Source organism: Lissotriton helveticus, chromosome 12 (assembly GCF_964261635.1).
Source record: "Lissotriton helveticus chromosome 12, aLisHel1.1, whole genome shotgun sequence".
NCBI classification, from domain to species: domain Eukaryota; kingdom Metazoa; phylum Chordata; class Amphibia; order Caudata; family Salamandridae; genus Lissotriton; species Lissotriton helveticus.
Window position 1 is genome coordinate 41,381,801 of NC_136073.1, and position 25,053 is coordinate 41,406,853.

General features: G+C 42.4%; 1 protein-coding gene across 2 annotated transcripts in view; it reads left to right on the top strand.

The window, feature by feature from the left end:
* Positions 1-25,053, top strand: part of LOC144799931 (chloride channel protein ClC-Kb-like) — a 238,100-nt gene that overhangs the window by 123,577 nt on the left and 89,470 nt on the right. For both annotated transcript variants that reach the window (XM_078671560.1, XM_078671561.1), the window contains exons 10-13: positions 5,029-5,113; positions 12,136-12,315; positions 15,106-15,175; positions 23,686-23,796. In XM_078671560.1, the coding sequence (XP_078527686.1) occupies positions 5,029-5,113; positions 12,136-12,315; positions 15,106-15,175; positions 23,686-23,796 (446 nt within the window). The remainder of the gene's footprint in view (positions 1-5,028; positions 5,114-12,135; positions 12,316-15,105; positions 15,176-23,685; positions 23,797-25,053) is intronic.

A 25,053-nucleotide genomic window follows, 5' to 3' on the forward strand; every position in this document is an offset into this window, starting at 1 on the left:
TCATTTACGCACACTGAATATTAATTCCACAAGCCCTTGGCCATGATCAATACATTAAGTATATACAGTTATGGGTAGATGTTTAATCACTTAGGTGATTACGTGCTACAATTCCTTTACCAAATTTTAATCAATTCTATTCCGTTCCAAATTCTTGCTGAACTCCCCATTATTGCGAATTCCTTTCGGTATGGATTCCGTCCAGGAATAGATGTTTTCTGCAAATTTCTTGGATGCTCAGTTAACTATTTTCTTGTCCTGATGATGACCGTGCATTTTCACTATGGTCGAAACGTCGTCGAAGCACATATGTGATCGCAATTGAAGAAGGACACATTGTTTTGTTTTGTGTTGTTTCAGTTTTGTTCTGAACTCCCCTTGTTTGTATAATTCCTTCAGTCAGCCACTTGTCTGGTTCCACACTGTATTGTTCATTTATTCTTTGTTACCAGTGTATTGTTGTTTGAGCGTCATTGTCCTATATGTTTCAGTATTTAATGAACTGAATACATTTGTTATACTTGTATAATCATTTGTACATGGTTTGCTGCCCTTTTTTATTTTTCCCTTCTTTTTTTCCCTTTCCTCTTTTTACTGACGTTTTCAGTTGGTAAATTTTGTTGTCTGTAATTATGTTTGTTGTACATAGTGATATCTTGAACCTTTGTTAGGATTCAGCAGCTACGTGGCACATCATTTTTCGCAACCGTGTCTATGCTTTTGCTGTTTGGGGGAGCTAATAGTTCAGAGGATGTTGTCTGATGTTTTCTAAAAGCCTTACAGCTGCCAGTGTCACGGTCGTCTTAGAGACTTACAATTTGGTCCTATGGAAAAAATTAAAATATTAGCAGGAGAGCTTCAAAAAGAACACTCTAGTCTTTACACTGTTTAGTAAATAAATATGTGGCTTAAGGGTTCCGGGGTTCCCACAGCTAATTATTGCAACATTTATTACTTCAGTGAGAGCTGCATGATGCAGAACCAGGGCTACAAGTAAATAACAATTTCTGCCCTGGCATCAGCAGTGGAAGGATACATCATACCAACATATCTAGTCAAAGAACTTGATGAATCCACAATACTCCAGGGGTGGGCCCAACTCAAGAATTGTGAGGATGAAATACTGCAGTGGCATGGCAAACCCAAGAAAAGAGAGAAAGACCATCAGAAGAAATACTGCAGCAGTGAGGCAAATACAAGAATAGAGAGGAACGCCATCCGAAGAAATACTGCAGAGGTGGAGAAAACACAAGAATAGAGAGGAAGGCCATCAGAAGAAATACTGCAGCAGCATCGCAAACACAAGAATATAGAGGAAGGCCATCAGTAGAAATACTGCAGAGACAGGGAAACACAAGAATAGAGAGGAAGGCCTTCAGAAGAAATACTGCAGAGGCGGGGCACACACAAGAATAGAGAGGAAGGCCATCAGAAGAAATGCTGCAGAGGTGGGGCAAACACAAGAATAGAGAGGCACGCCATCAGAAGAAATACTACAGCAGTGGGGCAAACACAAGAATAGAGAGGCAGGACATCAGAAGAAATACTGCAGAGACGTGGAAGCACAAGAATAGAGAGGAAGGCCATCAGAAGAAATACTGCAGAGGTGGGACAAACACAAGAATAGGTTGGAACGCCATCAGAAGAAATACTTCAAAGGTGGGGCAAACACAAGAGTAGAGAGGAAGGCCATCAGAAGAAATACTGCAGAGACGTGGAAGCACAAGAATAGAGAGGAAGGCCATCAGAAGAAATACTGCAGAGGTGGGGCAAACACAGGAATAGAGAGGAACGCCATCAGAAGAAATACTACAGCAGTGGGGCAAACACAAGACTAGAGAGGAAGGCTATCAGAAGAAATACTGCAGAGGTGGGGCAAACAAAAGAACAGAGAGGAACGCCATCAGAAGAAATACTACAGCTGTGGGGCAAACACAAGAATAGAGAGGAAGGCCATCAGAAGAAATACTGCAGAGACGTGGAAGCACAAGAATAGAGAGGAAGGCCATCAAAAGAAATATTGCAGAGGTGGGGCAAACAGAAGAATAGAGAGGAACGCCATCAGAAGAAATACTTCAGAGGCGGGGCAAACACAGGAATAGAGAGGAACGCCATCAGAAGAAATACTTCAAAAGAGGGGCAAAGACAAGAATAGAGAGGAAGGCCTGCAGAAGAAATACTGCAGCAGCATGGCAAACACAAGAATAGAGAGGAACGTCATCTGAAGAAATACTGCAGAGGCAGGGAAACACAAGAATAGAGACAAAGGCCATCGGAAGAAATACGGGAGAGACAGGGCAAGCACAAGAATAGAGAGAAAGGCCATCAGAAAAAATACTGCAGAGGCGAGGCAAATGCGACAATAGACAGGAAAGTCACCAGACGAAATACTGCAGCAGCGGGGCTAACACAAGATTAGAGAGGAAGGCCATCCGAAGAAATACTGCAGAGGCGGGGCAAACACAAGAATAGAGAGGAAGGCCATCAGAAGAAATACTGCAGCAGCATGGCAAACTCAAGAATAGAGAGGAAGGCCATCCGAAGAAATACTGCAGAGGCGGGGCAAACACAAGAATAGAGAGAAAGTCCATCAGAAGTAATACTGCAGAGGTGGGGCAAACACAGGAATGGAGAGGAACGCCATCAGAAGAAATACTGCAGCAGCATGGCAAACACAAGAAGAATAGAGGGGAACGTCATCTGAAGAAATACTGCAGAGGTGGGGCAAACACAAGAATAGAGAGGAACGCCATCAGAAGAAATACTGTAGAGATGTGGAAGCACAAGAATAGAGAGGAAGGCCATCTGAAGAAATACTGCAGCAGCATGGCAAACACAAGAAGAATAGAGGGGAACGCCATCTGAAGAAATACTGCAGAGGCGGGGCAAACACAAGAATAGAGAGAAACGCCATCAGAAGAAATACTGCAGCAGCTTGGCAAACTCAAGAATAGAGAGGAACGCCATCAGAAAAAATACTGCAAAGATGTGGAAGCACAAGAATAGGGAGAAAGTTCATCAGAAGTAATACTGCAGAGGTGGGGCAAACACAGGAATGGAGACGAACGCCATCAGAAGGAATACTTCAGAGGCGGGCCTAACACAAGAATAGAGAGGAACGCCATCAGAAGAAATACTGTAGAGATGTGGAAGCACAAGAATAGAGAGGAAGGCCATCAGAAGAAATACTGCAGAGGTGGGGCAAACACAGGAATAGAGAGGAACGCCATCAGAAGAAATACTGCAGAGACGTGGAAGCACAAGAATAGAGAGGAAGGCCATCAGAAGAAATACTGCAGAGGTGGGGCAAACACAGGAATAGAGAGGAACGCCATCAGAAGAAATACTGCAGAGACGTGGAAGCACAAGAATAGAGAGGAAGGCCATCATAAGAAATACTGCAGAGACGTGGAAGCACAAGAATAGAGAGGAAGGCCATCAGAAGAAATACTGCAGAGGTGGGGCAAACACAGGAATAGAGAGGCACGCCATCAGAAGAAATACTACAGCAGTGGGGCAAATACAAGACTAGAGAGGAAGGCTATCAGAAGAAATACTGCAGAGGTGGGGCAAACAAAAGAACAGAGAGGAACGCCATCAGAAGAAATACTACAGCTGTGGGGCAAACACAAGAATAGAGAGAAACGCCATCAGAAGAAATACTGCAGCAGCTTGGCAAACTCAAGAATAGAGAGGAAGGCCATCAGAAGAAATACTGCAGCAGCTTGGCAAACTCAAGAATAGAGAGGAAGGCCATCAGAAGAAATACTGCAGCAGCTTGGCAAACTCAAGAATAGAGAGGAAGGCCATCAGAAGAAATACTGCAGCAGCTTGGCAAACTCAAGAATAGAGAGGAAGGCCATCAGAAGAAATACTGCAGCAGCTTGGCAAACTCAAGAATAGAGAGGAACGCCATCAGAAAAAATACTGCAAAGATGTGGAAGCACAAGAATAGAGAGAAAGTTCATCAGAAGTAATACTGCAGAGGTGGGGTAAACACAGGAATGGAGACGAACGCCATCAGAAGAAATACTTCAGAGGCGGGCCTAACACAAGAATAGAGAGGAATGCCATCAGAAGAAATACTGTAGAGATGTGGAAGCACAAGAATAGAGAGGAAGGCCATCAGAAGAAATACTGCAGAGGTGGGGCAAACACAGGAATAGAGAGGAACGCCATCAGAAGAAATACTGCAGAGACAGGGAAACACAAGAATAGAGAGGACGGGCATCACATCCATCCGGCTGTCACTCCTGCAGAGAGGAGGCATTCCCCATCAACACTCTTTCAACTATCCTTTCCTTTGCTCCTCCTGTTGTCGTTGTGGCCATCGGGAGTAAGCTGACGAGAACATAATCTAATCTTAGAACCCCCTCCCCCCAGCAGCCAATCATCTACGAGTTCTGCTTATGTGACAAAGCCAGCATTGGAAGGTGGGCTAAGGGTTTCCCCACAAGATACTGCCAGTAATCCACAACCACCTCAGCTCTGGTCAATGCAGACACAGACAGCTGTCATCTGTCCATGGTGCCGCACATCCCCCTGTGTCATATGATGTCATTTATGTCTTTCTTTGGCCGTGCGTGCTTTACATGCATGTTTATACATCCACATTCATCGCATAGTATCTTATTTTTTATCCTTATTATACAAATAATCGCTTCCGTCAAATCTCTGAAAGGATGGGCCTTCTGTGTTATAGGTCAGTCCCTCTGGAACTTCCTTCCAGGGAACCTGACCCCATAAACCGACCTCCTTGATTGTGCTTGTTTGTCTAATAATGATTCAGAATATTTCTAATGTGCCCACTGATGTGTGGACCATGCCTTGCATATCTTCTCCCAACCAAAGTGATTTTACCTTCATATGAGGCTTTGTGAATTCAGGCGCCCGGCAGACTCCCTGGGTTTAGTGCTGAAGAAGTCAGTAAAAGTAACACCGATGTGTCCTGAAAATAGAAATAGAAAGTGTGTCTGAGGTTTGTATCCGCAGAAAGGAACTCAATTGTGTTGATGTTTGTATTCACAGCAAAATCTTGTACGCTGGGTTCGTGGCACTAGTTCTGTCCAGTATCACCTTCCCACATGGCCTTGGGCAGTACATCGGTTCTCGGGTAAGCAGAGACGACCTTCTTTGTCCCATTTTTTTCAATTTTTTACACCTGCTCAAAATGTCCCCACATTTCCTGCAATTCATTGATGTCCCCTTCATGAGTTGCATCGACCTCAAATGTATGGTTTCCATCGTGGAATCAACATTGTTTGCCACAACCATTACAACCATATTTCATCTCCAGGTAAGAGGCTCTAAAACAATGTTTACAGGTATGCCTCTGTAATAAGCACCGTGAACTACTTTTTTTTTAAGGTCAGGTAGAAAAAGAAATGGAAACAAATGGAAAATTAAAGCTAAAATATTGTTTCTGGTTGACGTTATTAAAACAAAAAAAACAGGTCGAAAGGCATGAATTTGAATGGGTACAGAAATGCAGCAATAATAAACAAGCATTGACAAACCCAATGGGTCGCGCCTTTTAAAAGCAATGTAGAGCTGTTGGCTTTCCTAATGTTTTTTGCTGATGGGGTGTCGGTCAAAAGAAAAAATACGTATTTGCTGATGCTGAACAGCATTGGCTAAAAAAAAAAGAAAATTATGATTATGTGTATGAATGCATATGTCATCACGCATGAGTGTGCATGCGGCATGAGGCAATCACCATGTTATTTTCCGTTCAGAGATTAAGGGCACCTATCATGGATTGGTAAATATGGAAATGAAGAAAATATGCGGGAAGGCATGATTTGAGAAAGGAGCATGTCTGCAGCAAATTGGAGCTGCTGGGCCCTCAAATCATTCTTAATGTTTAAAAAAGAATGCACCTGTAAGCGACAGGGAAGCAGTTGAGGAGCATGTGTTGAGCTATGGGGGTGAAGTCAATGCTGTCGAGTGGCTGGGGTAGCAGGGAAGCTGTAGGAACAACTCAGGAGTGGAGCCCTTGGGCTCTTTTGTCTTGTTGTTGAGGCTGCAAGAAGCAAAAATGAATAGCTGGAAGACGTGGAGAACAACACGGAGAGTTTGGGAGGGAAAATGAAGAGAGAACGCACCACAAGAGGAGAGAGCAAGAAAGCATGCACTTGCATTGAGTGCTAGAAGAACAGGAAAAAATGAGGATTCCTGGATGCAAGCAGTGAAAGACAAGCTCGTAAAGAAGACATGCTCCAGAAGCAGGAAAAACAAAACAACAGGGAGGAAGGTCAGCGAATAAGAAGCAGGAAAGTGAGAGAGGCAAAAAGCCATCCAGTTAGGAGCAAGTGGCTGACCCAAAGCCCACAAAAGTCTATTCTATGTATAGATAAAGCCCACTTTCTCCAGCACTGGACCTTCCATATATTTACATACTTGAAATCATTCCCTGGTAATCTTGAATAGTTGTAAACAGTGTTAAAATGGCCAAACTCCTCAACAACAATGTCTGTTTAGTTGCACATTCACAACATTTGAAATTATCCTAACTTCAGTCAATGAGGTAGAGTTGCTAGCTCTCCTACTTCCTGGGGAGGCCACCAAAGCATAGATATCTGCTATTAATGAAGTGCGAGAGAGTCCACAAGGAGAGGTCTGCTCCTACCTCCCCTGTTACCTTTTCTGGGACCCTAGAATCAACCAGTACTGCCTTCAGTGTTCAGACAACTGTAACGTGTTTTTAGGGTAAATCATTTCGGAGTAATCTCAGCTTTCTGGGTCAGGGAGATCTTTTCTCTCTCACCGATTGTCATCATGACTGACAGAGAAAAAAACATTATTTTCAAATCCTGCTGTATCTGTGGACAAAAAGATCTATACTGATGGCCAAATGAACCATGCATTTATTGCCTGTATCCAACACACAAGGCTTCATGCTGTGACATTTGTAGGACTTTTCCTCGTAAACCTCTGAATAATGGAAAGAGAAGGTTGATACTATTTGTCTTGGAGGAGAAGAAAAATACTCTTTAAGGAGGATGCCCCCTTACCTGCGGATGATACAGTAAAAAGTGCTCCAGCAAGTATTTCCATGAAGGCATTGCAAAAAAGTAAACATGAAAAGTTTCCAGATCTGTTTGTTCTCTAAAGCACCTGCAGCCACCTCCTCACAGGAAAAAACAGGAGTTTTCTCTGAAAAACAGTACAGGAAGGACGAACACCAACCTCTGGAAAAAAAGAGCCTGGAAATCAAATTGTAATGATGTCCTGGCTCTCCTGGAGACATCACTGGTGACTTTTAAGTCAGCATCATCGGTGATGAAAAGACCATTGTCATTAGTAGCATTCCCATTGTTACCCATGGGACAAGCCTCTTCGATGACTGTGAGGAGATCATAGTCGACGATGATGCCGTCAACGATGACAGCATCATTGATGGCGATACCACAGTTGACGATTACATCTTTGACAACCACACCAAAGATGACCTTCCAGCTGCTGTCAATGACAATGCCATCAACGACTACACCATCAAAATAGCATGTCAACCGGGGAGCTGTCGACAACAACATCATCCACTATGGGCTTTCCTACAGCTACATTTTCTCCCATCAAGGTGACGACAAACTTGCCCATCCAGATTCAGGACTCTGAACTTAAGGCAGGTCTAAGCGACCAAGACACCTCTGAGACTGCCTACAGTCCTACACAACTGGATGTGCAGTATCTCCATGAGTTTGAGTAAGACTTCGATGAAAAGGAAATGTATCAGCTGTATGATTAATAGCCACCGATCTTCTTAGCTGACAACCTTCTTTGCTCTTATGGTCCTCCACATTACGGTAGGGACCCAGAAGTCTTGTAGATGTCTGTTGCATTTCTATCTTAAACGTCTAGGGACATGGGGGGTGACGTCTCATCAGATTCTGTGTATTTGGATTTGAAAGCTGAAGAAGTTGAACTCCCACAGGAAGATGGCAGAGATAATGATGAATGAGAAAAGTCATACCCAAGCAGGGGTACAAATCACCCACCCAAGTAGATTCACCCCTGGACTACGTAGCCCGATTTCAAGCACTGAAGTAGACAGCTACCAAATTCACAATTTACCAATGACATAAGTTAAGCAGCAATTCTTTCTTTGTGATTTTAAAGAACAGCCATGTAAGACCACACACTCCATACCCATTCTGGACTTTGTATTGGCAGTAGGCATAAGATTGATGAAAACCCCTGCTATGGTTCCAGCAGTGACACCACGACTGGAGAAAAAGTACAGGGCCACAGATTTGGCCTCTGTCTGCCTTATGTGTATCCAAAACCAGACTCTGTCATAACATCAGTGGTCCAACGCTGGTCAATGAACCAGATCACGGCATCATCAGCACCTCTGGACATAGACAGCCAATGGATAGATAATTTGGGCTGCAGGATTAGTTCAAAGGTGGCAACATCTGTTAAACCTGCTAATTATAGCATTATTAAGCCATTGCAATCACCAGATGTGGCATAACATCCTGCCACTACTTCAGCTCATCCCGGACGACAAAAAGAAACTGCAAAGGCAATTGTCATAGAAGGAGTAACAACATCTGCAGCTATCATTGAGGCATCAATCGACATGTCCAATGCAGGTTTATGCCGGCTGGCAGGTGCAGCTGTTTTGAAATGGCAGGAATGGCTGAGATGTACAGCTTTCCATCCAGAGGTTCAAGCAAAGATCCTCAATTTACCATTTGACGGATTCACTCTGGAAAATATGTGTATGATGCCCTACAAAACATTAGGACAGACAGGGTAGTGGGCAAAATCCATAGGAGTACTGCAGTATTGATGTCCCAATGCAGAAGCTTTTCTGGCAGCAATCATATCATCCCCAATGACAAACCAAACATGACCGGGGATATACACCCAACCGAAACCAGAGACAGGGGTATGGCAGATCGTACGGACAGAAAAGGAACCCCCCCTCTCAGTCGCTCTCCAACAGCAACCAGAAGAGAACTTGACTCTCAGCAGCTGCCCACCTAACAACTCAATCTCAGCAAGTGAGGGACAAAATGTCCCCTTTGCCCCCTCATGGGAGTCCACAACATCGGACTGCAGGTTGTACACTTAGGACATACATTAAAATGTCTATAGAAACCACCTGCCTGCCTGCCCACCCAAGAAGCAAAATCACCTTCACTTGAAGGCGCTACGAAAGGAAATTATCCTCCTCAAGACAGCGATAGAGATGGTCCTAAGATCCCAGAAAAACAGGGATTTTATTCCAGATTCTCTTTGATAGAGAAGAAAAGAGGACCCTGGAGACCGATTCTAGGCTACAGAGGTCTGAAGAAGTTCATGAAATAGCAGTCTCTGCAGAATAATGCTACAAGAAGTACTCTTGATGACCCACGGGGGAGATTACCTAATTTCTCTGGATCTTCACGATGCATATTTCCACATCCCTATACATCGAAGCACATTTACGTCTGTGACCCTTGTTGGTGATCATTCCAATATACTTTAGCCTACATGGACAGGAATCATGTGTATTACAGTACTCAAGTTGCAGTTAGTATGTTTCATAAGTCTCCACAGGGTCCCCATACCAAAGCCACTGGTTTTGGTTGGTGCAGAAAGATAGAATGTATTGCACTTGCCACAGGGGAAGTGTGCTGTTAGTGGTGGTAAACCCCATGAGGTGGAAGACTGTTTGCAGTGGGCACTATTTTTGGTTAGGTGCGTACCAAGTGGCTACAGAGTTCTCTTTGAACAAAAAACGTGTTTTTCCAGGCATAAATAACAGAGTTTAGGATTCAATTATACGATTTCTTGCAATGACTCTCTCATGAGCCTAAAGATGGATCACTACAATCTTGAGGTGTAATTTAATTTCCACATTGTAGTATTTACTTAATTTTTATAAATGAAATAGCCCAAAAAGAATTAATAGTTAATACTCGCTTAAGCCGAAGTGAGTAAACTTTATTTTAATTGCCAAAAAGCTTAATAAAAAAGAGAATTAAAAACAACTTCTCATATAACACAACATATATTGTTAAAGATTGCACAAATATTGAAAAATTAGAGAAAAGGTGACTTATGTGACCCCAGTGAAGAGACCATAAAAAACATGTAGTAAAACACAAGTGACTTTTATTGAAAACCAGTTTATTGGAGTAAAAAGGATGTCTTCTGTGATTCTGATACAGTATTTCATATCAAGGACCAGATTTATTTTTCTAGTGCTCTCAAGACTATCCTTATAGGTTGCCACCGGCGTTTCGACCCTACTATGGATATGGAGGTCTTTTCAGGACAGAGACATTCTGGGGACTGTAAATATGATATGGTGTTAGTGAGGTATTTAAGGAGTAATGTAAGGGTAAGAGGGAGCAAGGCTTACCTACTGGTACTTAACTTCCTGTCGTGAGTGCCAGGTTACCTGGCAATTTCTTCAAATTACCATTAGTCTGCACCCTCAGTTCAACGAATCTGGGTGGCTGTTATGATATAGGCACAATCCCTATGAAAGGGGGGTAAGAATGGTGTTTATAGTACACAGCTTTAATTAAAAGGTGGGCATGGTGCCGGGCGAGGAATTTTCAATCACCATGCAGAAGGACTCTTCAAGCTTGAGCCCTTATCGTTGAATGCGTCTGTTGTAGGCAGGTACAGTAACCTAGAGACATAAAAGGGGAAATATTAGATTGATTGTCCACGAGAGACGATTGGTGATAATTTGCCAAGCAGTGTTATCAGCTCACCGTGCAGAAAATTGTATTAATTATATTGGAGATCGCTGCCAGTGATAACCAATCTCGTCTTGTGCAGAGCAGAGCAGTACTTACTCCGATAACGAAGATGTCTCAGTTCGATGATCGGTAGGGTCTGTAGAGTGTTAATGCTCTGACCCGTTCTGACCTTGCTTTCCCATTCGTAATAGAAATAGAGAAAGAAGATGATACGTACAGCACCCTGATGTGTGGGTGTAGGTATTGTGCAGTGGCTGCCTTCTTAGAGTGGTCAGGGTGCCTGATTTTAGAGTATTTCTGTGGTGGAGAATTCTCCCAAAAAAAACAATTAGGACCAACAGTTTTCAATTAAGATAGAGCAAGCCTTGACTCCAGAAAGACCAACTTGGTTAATGATAGTTGGACAATCAAGTACTGTCTATGCTGCACAGTATGACTTTTTAGGAACAACTGCCCCATGTCATGTGCATGATAGAGCTTTACTGTTTAGTAATACACATTATGAGACTATGACTGACAAGCATTATAACGCTGTGTTTACAGGTTGGATTTGTACATATTAACTCTATCACATCTGATAGAAGTATCTCAGTGACTCCTTTGCATTTTAGGTAATTTCTGATTATACATTATGCACATTGAACCATAAAAGGAAACATCAATATACTTGGATACTGTAACCCAAAAAATACATCAAAATTATTAGAAACAGGAGAGCTGATAATGGCTCTATTGGAGCAACTGCCCAATGGCATGAGCAGGATAGTGCTTTACCGTTTCGTGGTACATATCAAGGGACTATGGTTGTCATGCATCATTATGCTGTGTTTACAGATTTGCATTTGTACATACTAACTCTATCACCACTGATAGAAGTATCGCAGTGACTCTTTAGCGTTATAGTTAAACTTATTGTATTTTCTGATTATACATTGAAACATAGCAGGACAGATGGAATGAGTTACCACAGGGATACATAGAACCATGGTCACACTGATCCTATAGCATGGTCCTATAGCATGGTCATGTATGGACAACCACCAGTAGATTGTCCCCTCATGCGCAGCCTCAAAACTATAAATACATTGTCCATACATGACCATCCTATGGGATCAATGTGACCAAGGTTCTATGTAACCCTGTGGTAACTCATCCCATCTGTCCTGCTATGGTTCAATGTGCAATGTGTTCGCTGATAGATAAACCCATGCATAATTAGAATAGAGTTTTTGGGGAAGGGAACTTTCTCTTTATAAAGGTGCTTCTGAAACTCACAAATGGATGGTGATATTCAACATTTGTTAGTTTAATGATGAGACCCATGATGGACAATTAGCATTACAAGTACATTGTCTTTCATAAAAATTGGCAGCAATATGTTCTCCTCTGCTTCATGTGGGGATGTGACTCTCTCTTTTTCTACTCTTAGCTTTCCATGAAGGAGCATTTGGAGACATTTTTCAACAATGTGACCTGGGGTATCGAAGAGCTATCAGTGACAAACAGCACCAGGCAACCTCCCAACCCTACGTACAATGACACCTGGCTGCAGTGGACCCATCCAGGACTTTCCAGCCTGGAGATGTTGACCTTCTTTGTAGTCCTCAAGGTAGGTGTGGCACTGCTGATTGCAGTAGATGTTACAATTTGCTTTAATGGTCTTCCTGAGTGCATCAGTGGCAAACACCCACAATTCCCAGTAACACGTTTTCATTGTTAAACAAATTATACCTTCCTTCCATGGTATAGTTATTTTAGTACCCTCAACTCCACTCAGCATAATGCTGCACAGCACTGCATCAAGGGAGAATTTAGGTGTGGAATTAGGAGTGGTCCTTGGTGCTATAATGACCAGGAAGAAAAATATGATTTATCCACACATATAGAGGCAGAGGCCATGAATTGCAGACCCTTCAATACGTTAATTAGTTTCACGTGCTGCCTCAGGCTTCCCACATTCCCGAAGGGCACAGTATACAATCCAGAAAGTTAAGGTATCCTCCGGATTGAGGGGACAACATCTTCAACTTAGTTCCTTGATCAGGCTAAAACCACTAGCAATAGCCATGAGACAAGCAGTAGGAATAAGAGATTAGTTTTGTGGTACAAACATAAGATGTCACTCTTTGTAGATGATGTCTTGATATCCATGATGGAGCTGCTTGGGCCGTTCACCTGCTGAACTTACATCGAAGGTTTGGAGAGGCCTTTGGATCTCTAATAAATATGGACAAGGCGGAGTTGCTGCTGACAGGCGTGAACGGGGTAACTAAACAGAGTTTGTAAACTGTCACTCTTTTCAAGATAAGGTCAAAGAAACTCAAGTACTTTAGAATATACATAACACCCTGAGTTAACAAGTTGAAGGAAGCCACTTTAAACCCTACGTTAAAGGCCAGCAGGACAGATCTCAAATGGAAACGCCTGTATGCCTTTTGTTGTGCAGGATAACAGGGGCCAAAATGTCAGCGATACCGTAGCTCCTATACGTATTAAATGCACTCCCAATCGGAATTGATAACACAATGTTCCAAACAGTCCAAAAGGCCTTGATGGACCTTGTACGGCAGGAGAAACCACCGCAACAGGCAACAAAATCGGTGACAGCATCTATAAACATGAGTGTCTTGGGGTTTCCCAGTAATAAAGGACTTTTATACTGCTGCACAACTTCTGATAATAGGCAAACTGTCTTTGAAATATTCAGACAGACACTGGACTCCAATGGACAGAGCCCACTGTGGGACATGGTATGGTTGCCCAGAAGCAGTAGGCTATGATCATTGTGGTACATTCCAATATTCTGTACACCGCTGGCTGGATGTGATAGCTGTCACGAAAGAGTTATACGTGTTTTCATCACCAGTCATACCAGGCATTGACAATTTGGACTTAAGGACAGCCCAAAAGGGGACAGTTTCAAGGCATAGAAAGAGATGCTTTACAGCGTTTTTGTTGGCTTTTGTGGGCAAGGAAGCGGCTAACAGAGACAAAACCACCTTTCTGAAGTTCATTACTACCTATGCATGCGTCAAGAGTTTTATCTCGGACCTGCATAAATTGGTTAGTGGCCCACAAGAACAAGAACAATTGGGTTATATGAAAAGGTGAATAAAAACATTAGGCAAGGAACTAAACTACGAGGCTTGGGAACAGTTCTGGGTAGATACAGTGACACACAGGGAATCTGTGATTAAAGACATGGCAGGGTGATCATGGTACCTGAAAAAAATCACAAGTTGTTCCCAGGTATGTTGGAGGGGATGCGGGTAAGTGGATCACCGCCATACATGTTTGTTGGGACTGCACTAAGGTGTAAATCTACTAGAAGAAAGTCCTGGAAGCCATAAAGGAGATTATAGGATCCCTGAGCCAAGTGTTCCATCACTGGGCCTGAAAGCAGAGCATGGAAGGAGCTGATAGGAAGGGGCTGGAAACTGCTATTCCAAATGCGAGCTTGGACCAGGGTGGTACTGGGGTGTTTTTGGAAACAAACTAGGGTCCCCAGGATACACAATTGGCTTGGTAAGTTGTTTTCATAATATTAAGTAAATGAAGAAACGTCTTACAGAGCATTAGAATCCTTCCCATGACTCAGGACTGTAAGCTCTTAAGCATATGAACGTACAGAAGAGTCTAGTAAAAGAGAGACATTTTGGCATGTGAATTTCCAGTAGATGCCAGTAAAGGAGAAACGCTTCTTCGGCGCAGCGTTTTATGTACCAGGATGACTTTCAGCAAGTGTTTTGACTACCTCAGTGTTCACTGCGCTGTGTTTTACAGCTATGTAAAATACATTTTGAGGGTAATGTCTTACACTGAAATCAGAAGGTGAAAGAAAAGATGAGGACCCCATGAAAAACTCCAATATTTAGCCATTTGTCTCAAAGCAACGGCTAGGATTAAATGCAGATTATAAAATTATTTGGCCTCTAAGGCTACAAAGTATATATCAAGAGCAAGTTCGGAAAACACTGCAGAATCATAGTGGGGTAAGGTTCCTTGGTGAGACTATGGAGTTATTCAGTGGTTTGCATCACAATCTGTATCCAACACGGGCACATTCTGCTTCACTGTTCTTTATCCCTTGTCTCCTGTGGAGATTCTACTCCAAGTAGGACAAGAAGCTTAGCCTCTATGTCCCTTCAGTCGTTGACCTTTCCCTGGAGGGCTCCACTCTTGCTATGGTACCTGTCCATTCAATCCCGACAAGCCACCTTGAGATGGTATAGCTGCACATACCCCGATGAACCCTCTCAGTGGAGCTTGGGTGGCGCCCAGCCTTGCTTTGATGGTGGTTGTTTATGGCTGATTTTTTGTAGCATGAATAGTAGATATGTGGGAACAGTGTTGCGGCCCAAGCCTTATATTCATATTCTTCATGTTTGTCTCTTTGCAGTTTTTCCTGCTTCTCTTTGCGACTACCATGACTGTTCCAGCTGGATATTTCCTGCCTGTGTTTGTATATGGTAAGAGCATGCATGAACCTTTCATCAGGATAGAAGTATTGGTTAAGACATGCATGTCAAGCATAGTGGTTCATTCACCGAAGCCAGTGCGCTACGATTGGATAATGGGGAGTTACCAATGAGTAACAGTGATTAGGATGCCAGGAGAGGCCGTGTCACAACTGGCCTTAAATAAGGAGTATTTATTCAAATTCTATGACAAGTGAGTGTCTAATCTAAAACACATAGGGCTACTTTCATGAAGACCATTCAGTGAAGTAAGTTGTGGAGAGACTCCCTCACCTGCACACTGATAGCAAGGGAGATAGATCATTTGTATTCTGTCTGCCTGTTGAGTTTGAAGATCACTTCCATCTTTCTGTGCCCAGAGTAGGTGATTTGCATTCACATGGGTGTCTGGGTAGATCTTCTGAGTTTAATGTACTGCACTCCAGCACACATCACTAGTTCTAATTTTGGGGAGCGTAGTACAAGAATACACACTGCTTAAGGTCTATCATTTTCAGCCTATAAGCCTGCATGTGTGGAAAGGAGGTTTGAAGGCTCTCTGCCTGCTTACATATGTATATGTAGAAAGTGCTGCTTACCCTAAAACTTCAAACTCTGCAGTGGATTAATTTAGTTAGAAATGTTGACCTTCAAAACATTTACTTAAAATTATTTAGTTTGAAAAACAAAGGATTTGCGAGCTTGCATCATACTCACAACATACCATTACCACGGGTTGGCTGATCCAAATTGGTTGGTAATAGAATTAAAGTGAATGGTCGCAGCAACCGTAATAGTGAGACTAGACTTAAAGTCAATGATTCCAATTGAGGTAATGCTGGGAATAAACTTAACATAAAGAGTCCCAGTTGAGGTAATGGGGGGGCAAGTTGTAAGATATGCTCCCAGTTTAAGTAATGGTCAGGATGGCCTTAAAGTAAATGGGCCCAGGTGAGGTAATAGTCAGGCTAGACTATTAAGTGGTCTCAGTTAAGGTAATGGTGGGACCAGACTTAAAGGAAATTGTTTCCAGTTGAGGTAATGGTGGAGCTCGACTTAAACTAAATGGTTCCAGTTGAGGTAATGGTGGAGCTCGACTTAAACTAAATGGTTCTAGTTGAGGTTATGGTGGGACAAGATTTTAAAGAAATAGTTTCAGTTGAGGTAATACCAAGGCATGGTAATTACCAAATTTAGAGTTATTGCTAGGTCGAGGCTGTAACAAAAGCAGCTTTAACATATTTTTGATCCCCAGGCATTTGCAAAGTAGACATTTCTAAACAAACTGTGAACTATATTGACTGTTAACAAATGTAACTAAATGATTCAAACTACACATATTTCAAATGCAACCTTTTTTAAATGTCATTCTAGCTCCTCAGAAATATACAGTGCTGCGAATCTTAACATCGCACAATGAGGTTTACCAAATTTGAGCCAGAGTTAAATACATGTGCTGTCATGGCATGTTCAATGACTCTGCATTTAGAGTACTTACTTGATGCAATCATACTTTTAATTGTATTTAAATTAATGTCAATGTGTACTTCTGTTATTGTTATATTATGGATTTGTATCAGATATCATGTTCTTTTATGGTCTATTTTTATTTGACCAAATAAAGAATTTGAATTAAATTGAATTGAGTACTAAGTGGTAATCTACATTACTTCATGTACACACGAGGGGAGTTATTATCCCAGTCTCAGGCACTTTACTTTTCTCCTACGTTAAAAAAATACAATTCAAAAATCCACTCTAAATGTACACCCAATTCCCTCTTGTTGAATGACTGTCCACCTTTCAGGACGAACCAGGGACACACTGCGAACCAGGGGACATATTATCAAGACAGGCGATAAAATTATCGCCGTTTTAGCGGCAGAAAACTGCTGCTAAAACGGCGATAATGGGCATGATAATATGCTCTTTGGGATTCCAATTGCAGCCCATGTTAGATGTCCTTCACATCTAACAGAAGTGGATCCTGACGAAAGGGCGGAAGACTCTGACAATCTTGCAGACGTGTCACACACAGGAGCTGTGTATGGGTCAGGAGGAAGATATGTGGGAGGATGTGGGGCAGCACACCACATGCCCCCCACAATATAAAGAGGAAACATTGGGACAATATTCAGCCCATCCAGAATAGCCCCCACCGAGCAGAACACCAAATATAGCACCAGGTGAGCCCATGTATAACACCCGTGGGGGCAGGGGTCAACTGAGTTAGCCAGAAGGAAAAGGAGATATGCATCAAAACAGGAATGGGAAGCATTTCAACAACTAGGTAAACAGAAACCACTTACCTGACTACCGGGGGGAAAGTGAAGAACAGGCTGTAAAGGAAATAGACACAATAGGATGTCTTTGTTTAGGGAAGGACATTATATGTAAAAAGAAATTGGACTTTTTAATATTTTTAAAGAAGAGAGCAAGTGAATTGCCTATCTCTAGTGTGAGGACTCACCTCACGCATTCAGACTGGGGCAAGGAAATCAGACCTGGTGGAAAGCCATACCTATGGTGGCACTAGGGGCTTGAACTAATACATTCAACTAGAGTTTAATATATGCAAGTAGCACTGAACATCTTGGGCCATTTTGGTAAATCATGCAGTGGGCGAGATGTGTGTGTTGAGTGCATTGTCCAACCCACCAAACAAAAATCTTGGCTTGACTTGACTTTGAATCTTCTGAATGTGTTAAAGTATGGTTAGTCCACAAAGACCGCCCCCTGGTAGAAACTGCCCAGATAGACGACTACCTTACTGACATTAACTTACCTCTGGTGAGGACCGCATGGCCCTGGAAGCAGACATCACCCTTACTGAAGTCCAGGCTACCATATCCCAAGTAAACTCAGGCAAAACCCCGTAACAAATGGCCTCTCGGCTGAATTTTTCAAAAAGCAGGTTAATAGCCTGGCCCCCACTTGCTTCAGCTATATCTGACAGCAAAGACAGATGGCTTCCTCCACCTGGCTTGCGCAGAGCCATGATCATGGTCATATATATAAGGCCAGGTATTCCCCAACCGCCTGCAGCTCTTATCGGCTGATTTCATTGATCAATATAGAAACTAAGATTCTGGCCACCGTCCTGGCAACTAGACTTATAAGGGTTATTTCTCAATTGATCCACAAAGACCAGTCCAGTTTCATGCCCAAACACTCCACCAGAGCGAATCTTCATAGACTCCATAACTAGGGGCCAGATGTAGGTAGGCCAATACCGGACGGTAACGGCAAATGGAGATGTAGGGGCCTTAAAATGTACAGAATCGGTATATTTACCGATTCGGTAAATTTACAGAATTGGTAAAATACCGAATCGGTAAATATACCGATTCTGTAAATCAATATTTAGGTGGCACTGTAATCAGTGCCACAGGCCCTTACCGAATCGTTATTTACCATGGAATACTATTCCATAGTAAATAACGAATTCCAGTGTACATGCACATCTGTGCATGTACACCTGTGCCATGTGGCACACAGACATGCCCTAAGGGCATGTCTGTGTGCCACATGGCACACAAGCCCGAAACAGGGCTTCAAGGCCCATAGGAATCAATGACAAATACTGATTCTGTAATTACAGAATCGGTAAATATCGATTGCTACCGATTCGGTAAAAATTACCGAATATTTACCTACATCTCATTTACCAATTCATGAATACCGAATCGGTAAAATTCGGTATTTATGAATCGGTAAAAGAGATTTACCTACATCTAGGCCTAGATGATGGAAGTCCAGACTAGAAAAGACCCACGCGTGTTTGTCTCAGTGGACGCCGAAAAGGCCTTTGATGTTGTACACTGGACTATTATGATAAAAACTCTGAAAAGAATTGGGTTTGGACCACAGTTTGTAGAATGGGTTGGTCTACTCCAGAAGGAGCCCACAGCTGCTGTAATAGTCAATAGAGTGTTGTCATCAGAATTTCCTATCAGGAGAGGGACTCGTCAGGGCTGCCCTCTATCCCACCTCCTTTTTGCCTTGACTCTGGAGCCACTGGCTGTGTGGTCTGTGCGCTCCAGCACATCACATCAGGGGATTCCAGGTAAATGCTTCCCCGATCCCAGAAGAAAAGATCTCATTATAAGCAGAAGATATCCTGCTATATCTGTCTCGGCCAACGGAGTCAATCCCCGCAGTCCGACACCTTTGAACAGTATGGGGCCCATTCTGTGTATACAATAAATTGGGACAAATCAGTTCTTTTCCCTGTTGGAGGACATTCAGTCCCAACAGATCTTCCTGGGAGGCTCAGAGTGACTAAGGAGGGATTCTGGTACTTAGGGATCTATCCAAAGCTGTATGGGTCTGGAACTCCTTCCCATTAGATGTGTGCACCTTTATATTGAAACATAATGTTTCTCCTCTTATTAATATCCAAATAATGTTCACATGAATCTTTGTCGATATTTCATCAAAAGTTTTATTCTTAATTGAATTATTATATAAGCATCCTTCTTGCATCTTATATTGTCAGATGCAAAAAACATTCATTAGCAGTGTCTTGTGAACCCAATGCATTTCAGGTCCTACTCGAACCTTCCTCGGGGGTCTGAAAACAAAACAAATACATGAATAACACAAATCAGTACAAGTCCTTCACATATTCATAAAACAAAACACATCAGAAAGTTTTATAACCATGTACAAAGTTATGAATTCAGCATAATGAATCTGATTAAGGTAACACATTTCATGGTTAAATACAATCTTCCGAATTCAGTTATCATCGTCATATTTTAGCCAAATTAAAGATTTGCCAAAATTACCCCTTGCTGTCTACTAATGCTCAGCATATATTCTATATAATATTTTTGATGCGCTCCCTAGACGCGGGTGAAGTTGCAGGGGTAAGAGCGTGAAAGGCTATGTTGATTATGATGTGAGATACAATGTTTCAACCGATAACAAACGCTACGCGATGAACGTGTGCATGTGGTTTCAAAGTTAATATCCGTTACGAACATCCTACTGCTATTCCAAAAATCGTAAGGGGAAACCTATCTCATATTAAGTTGATCTCACGTCATGGTTCTTATGGCAAAATAGAAAACACTTATATTTACAAATGCTGTATCATTCGCGGGAGAAAACCTTTCCAGACGGCAGTTAGTCTCACGGTTTCATCCGTTTACGTAACAAGCGTCATTTCAAAGGCCAAGGTCCTTAAAGCAACCGTGGTCTTATTACGTGATATACAACTCTAAACGACTACCTAGCCCATAATGCCAGATTCTAATCTCCTGGTACTATGTACAGTACCATTACACAAAGAAGTTCCTAAAATCCAAGCCAAAAAAGATCTCTTCATAAGGTCAAGACCGGAAACACAATTGTTTAATATGTGCGGATTAGGGATCTATGCCACAACCGACCAAGAGAGCTGCATAGAGTATAATGTTAGGATGGTACTGGCCGACTTTCACATGGTCATGGATTAAACTCCCTTTAACGATATTAGGAAGGACAGCGATATTCAAAATGATCACTCGTCCCAAATCTTTATACTCCCTCTCTCGTCCCAAATCTTTATACTCCCTACTAAACACATATTACAGAATCCCACATGACATTTTAGCCGTAATTGAAAGTGAACGTAGGAAATTACTGTAAAATATCGGGCACCCTGGAATAGCTCTCGGAATGCTACAGCGCAATTCATATAACAGGGGGATAGCACTTCCGGATATCCAGGCTTACTACTGGGCATCGCGATTTCAAATGCCCCACACTATCACTATTTCTATTGCGGGATAGGAACAAAGGTCTACTATCAGCTACCCAAGTGACTCTTGAAGCGTGGTCCAGAGCTAGCACCTGTCTGGGATGGAAGCAAAAGATCACCCGAGAAACTCCACTGTGGGTGAGACGATGCCTTAAAGAAATAGGCGAATTGAAGGGTTTAGCAGCTTGGGACCATATTGGTATCTCCAAAGTGGATGACCTAAATGAAGGGGGTGCCTTAATGCTCTTTTCGTCCCTCCAGAAGGAATTTCAACTCCATGACAAACAACACTGTTAATATTTACAGCTCGCCTATGCCTGGAAAGCAGAACACATCCCTTCAGACCTCCCGGAGTATGCTTCCCTGGAGGGCAGGCTCTTAATGGGTGAATTGCAGGAGAAAGCAGTCTCTTACTGTAGTGTAGTTCCTATTATCCCAATAGGCTCTGCGCATTGGAATAATATCTTCAATAGTATAGACGTAGGACAGAGGTTAACTAGGTCTTCTACTGACGATATTAGACTTAAAGTTTAGTGTTTGCCAGCTAGCTCAGAGTTCACTAGAAACTTTCTCGAATAGACAAGGAGGAGTTTAACCTCCCTGGATAGACAAGAAGGGATTTAGTTTCTGACAACCATAGAACATGACAACTTTGCTCTCCCCTAATCAAGAGTGTATCTCTAGAGTCGTGTGAAAACAAAAGACAACTTATTTTACTCAGTCAGTTCAGTGCATTCTTAGTTTCACCAGATTGTAGAGAAAAGGAAGAGACGGGCGTGTTCAATAAAAGATGTTATTTATTGATCAGTCTCTTTTCTCATACAAGAGAAATGAATCGCTATTATTGCAATACTTATTGTTAAGTAGAGTGCATACAGTAAAAACAGAATTATAAAATAATACTGTAAAAGCATTGATATGGTTTCTTAGCCATATGATACTTAAAATTGATAAAATAGATACATACATATATACATTGACTAATCGTACTCAACTGGTGCTTCTAACTACGCCTACCCCAATGTACCTGACCTAAGCCTAATACGTGGGCGGGAGTAGATAAGTAGCAGTTTAAGTTAAGTTTGCTTTGCCAAGGGTCTGCTTCAAGAATTCTCTGCAAGGGGTTATTCAGTTCAGTACCTGGGATTTAGAAGGCTGGAGGGCTGGTATCTCTATCTCAGGGCTTGATATCCCAGCTGCCTGCAAGGGCGGCTGGAAGCGCCGGAGCTGGATTTCTCGGCAGGAGAAAAGGCAGCGTCTCTTTCTCAGCGCGTCAGAAAGGAGGGGCAGCGTCTGTGGGCTTCGCTGTCAGCTGGGCTCCTCGGCAAGTCTCGCTGCTCCAATCTTGTCACCACCTTGTGTGTTTGCTTAAGGCAATGTCGGTATTATTTATACCTGAAAGGTGCCGAGATTGACGTAAGGATGGACATAAATACGTCAATAAGGATGTCATAAGAACTGGTCGTTCGCACATTCTTTACTGAAGTTCTCGGCTAAATCAAAACAATGGCTGCGGGGATTTCCCAGGTCGCTGTAGGTTTGATTTGTTTTGAGAACTCCGTATGCCTATTAGGGGGCTGGAGAAATAGTGCTTGCCTAATGAGATGGCATGCGCTATGACCTAATCAGATAACGGGCTTCTGTGCCGTTGTATGGCTAATCAGATAACGGGTTTTTGTGCAGTTGAATGGCTGCTAGTTAATTATTAACCAGACAAGGGTCAGAAATAGGGGGATCGATACAGTACCCATAGTAAATACATCACGAAACCATTAACAATAATCTACCCAACACCCTACTGAAACTACAGTCCACAGGGCAAATTGATGTTGGTGAACTAGAAGACCTGGATTGGAAGGCAGCATTGATGTTCCCACAAGAGGTTGAGATAAAATCTAGACTGCAATTTATCCAGTTCAAAATCCTGCTTAGGACTTACTATCATAGGGTCTGCCTCCATAGAGTAGGTAGATCAGTTCCTCCAGAGTGCCTGTGCTGTAGGGGGAGTCGAGGGGCCTTCCTTCACATACTGTGGACATTCTGAGTCATTCCTTCACTCTGACAAAATGTACATCTGAAACTCAGCACAATACTAGGTACGTCACTACCTGAGGATTTTAAGTACGTGCTTTTAGGTATACCGAATGATTTAGACCTCTCACGGATGAAACTAATGTTTGCAACTTGGGATTAGTGGTAGCTAAAAGGGACCTGGCTAAACATGGGGGAGCCCCTGATACTCCTACCATGGCTGAATGGAGAAGGGAATGGAACTCTATATAGCAATGGAAAGAGTAACAAATAAGAGTAGGGGGTGTCCACGTAAGGTTTGTAAGGTGTGGGGTAGTTGTATCACATATTATAGACTGGATAGCTTTAATGAGGCTGTTGCTGGGTCTTCATCACTAAATCATTAATATAAATACATTGACTTGCCATGTCCACCAATTTGCAGATGTATCTGTGTTTTTGCTCCCATTGTCCTCATTCACTATTGTGGAAATATCTTCTTTACTATTGTCTTTCCGCTATGTTTCTTTGTTTGCATGGGGCACTCATTTGTGCGCCTTTTATTATGATCTACAAAACCCAATACATTTTTTTAAAAGTATAGCTAGTCCAGATATTGCCCATCTACCAGACATCAGACTACTATTAAGTCCATATTTACTATGGGTTGTAATGTGAGATTGCTGTCTAGCTAACTGCAGCCTGCCAACATTCCAATGCTGCTACTACCTTTCGTTAATGGTACCAAGTGGGCCTGTCTTTTCAGGGGCGGGACTCGGAAGGCTGTATGGTGAGATCATGGCAAAAATATTCCCGGAAGGAATCATTTCTGAGGGCATCAACATCAAAATCACTCCATCTGGATATGCCCTGGCAGGTATGTTCTTTGCTTACATGATTGATTATATGTGTAGGATTCGTTGTAGTCTCAGGGCTATATCTAGTTTTTCAACCCAATTAAATCTGTTTAGGCCATGAATCAAACTCCTAATCCCCTGTTTTTCCCATGAAGATCTAAGTCTTTCCCCGTTAGCTCTGTTTCTCTCTAAGGTGTATCAATATATGTAGTAAGTGTAATATAGTACAAACCCAGGAAGCAAGCAACAGATCACCGTACAAGCACATCAGAAGTGACAATTGAAGATCCAGTACAGTGGGACATGGGGAATTCTGTTCCAGTTGGGCTAAGTTGTGTGAAGGAACTCAGTGCTTTTTAACTATTGGTGGATGAGGTGCTCTGTATTTCCAGCTTCTTTCTAATATGATGAAGTGGAGGAGTGTGTCTATTCGGTGGTGTTATGCTGTACAAATCCCAGGTGCACAGCTTGAGAAGGCTTGCTTCTTTATCATTCCTTTATTTCACTTTTTGGTTTCCAATCTGCCTGTGTGATAATTTTTTGTGTTGTGTTGGTGTACCAGATCCAAGTTTTATCTCTGATCTCCTTCAGACGTAAGCGTTTTATGGGAATACAGTCAAAATCCAGCATATGTGACTAGAATTCTGTGAGTTGCTAACTCTGTCCTCTGACATGCTTCATTCTTTTCTCATCTAGTCACCTCCTGTGATGCCAATCCTGTTTCTCTGGCCAGTAGTGCTGACCTGGGTCTTCTCCATTCTGGGATCTTCCAAAGTTAGTTTGTCCTCTGGAAATCACCTTAGATTTCCAATTTTAGTGATTACTGACTCCTTTTTTCAGCCATTCTATGAATGTTTTTCCAAGATGCAAAAGTTGGATTTCTTGAAGTTCATCATCATATTTTGAATTTAGGACACACTAAAGGATTTCAAAGTTCCTGCCAGTTAGAAAAGTGTTTGGGTCCAGTCAAGTGAGACACAGACCACTAACTGCGTACATATGGTTTACTCCTTCCAAAGAACAAGGGATCCTTCTGAAAAGATCCAAACACCATTCTGTTGCATTCACAATTGGTCCCACCTACACAGTGCCTTGGTGTAATGATAGGAGCTCATTGTTCTATCCAAGATTCTTCCCTGGGTTAGGTGAAATCGGCCCCTACCTTGGGCGGTCTTTCTGACTTACGTTCTATATCTAGGCACCAAGTTCATTTTTCCGCTTTAATCCAGTCCATAATGTTTGGATGACATGGATCTAGCCAACGTTTAAAACATTTC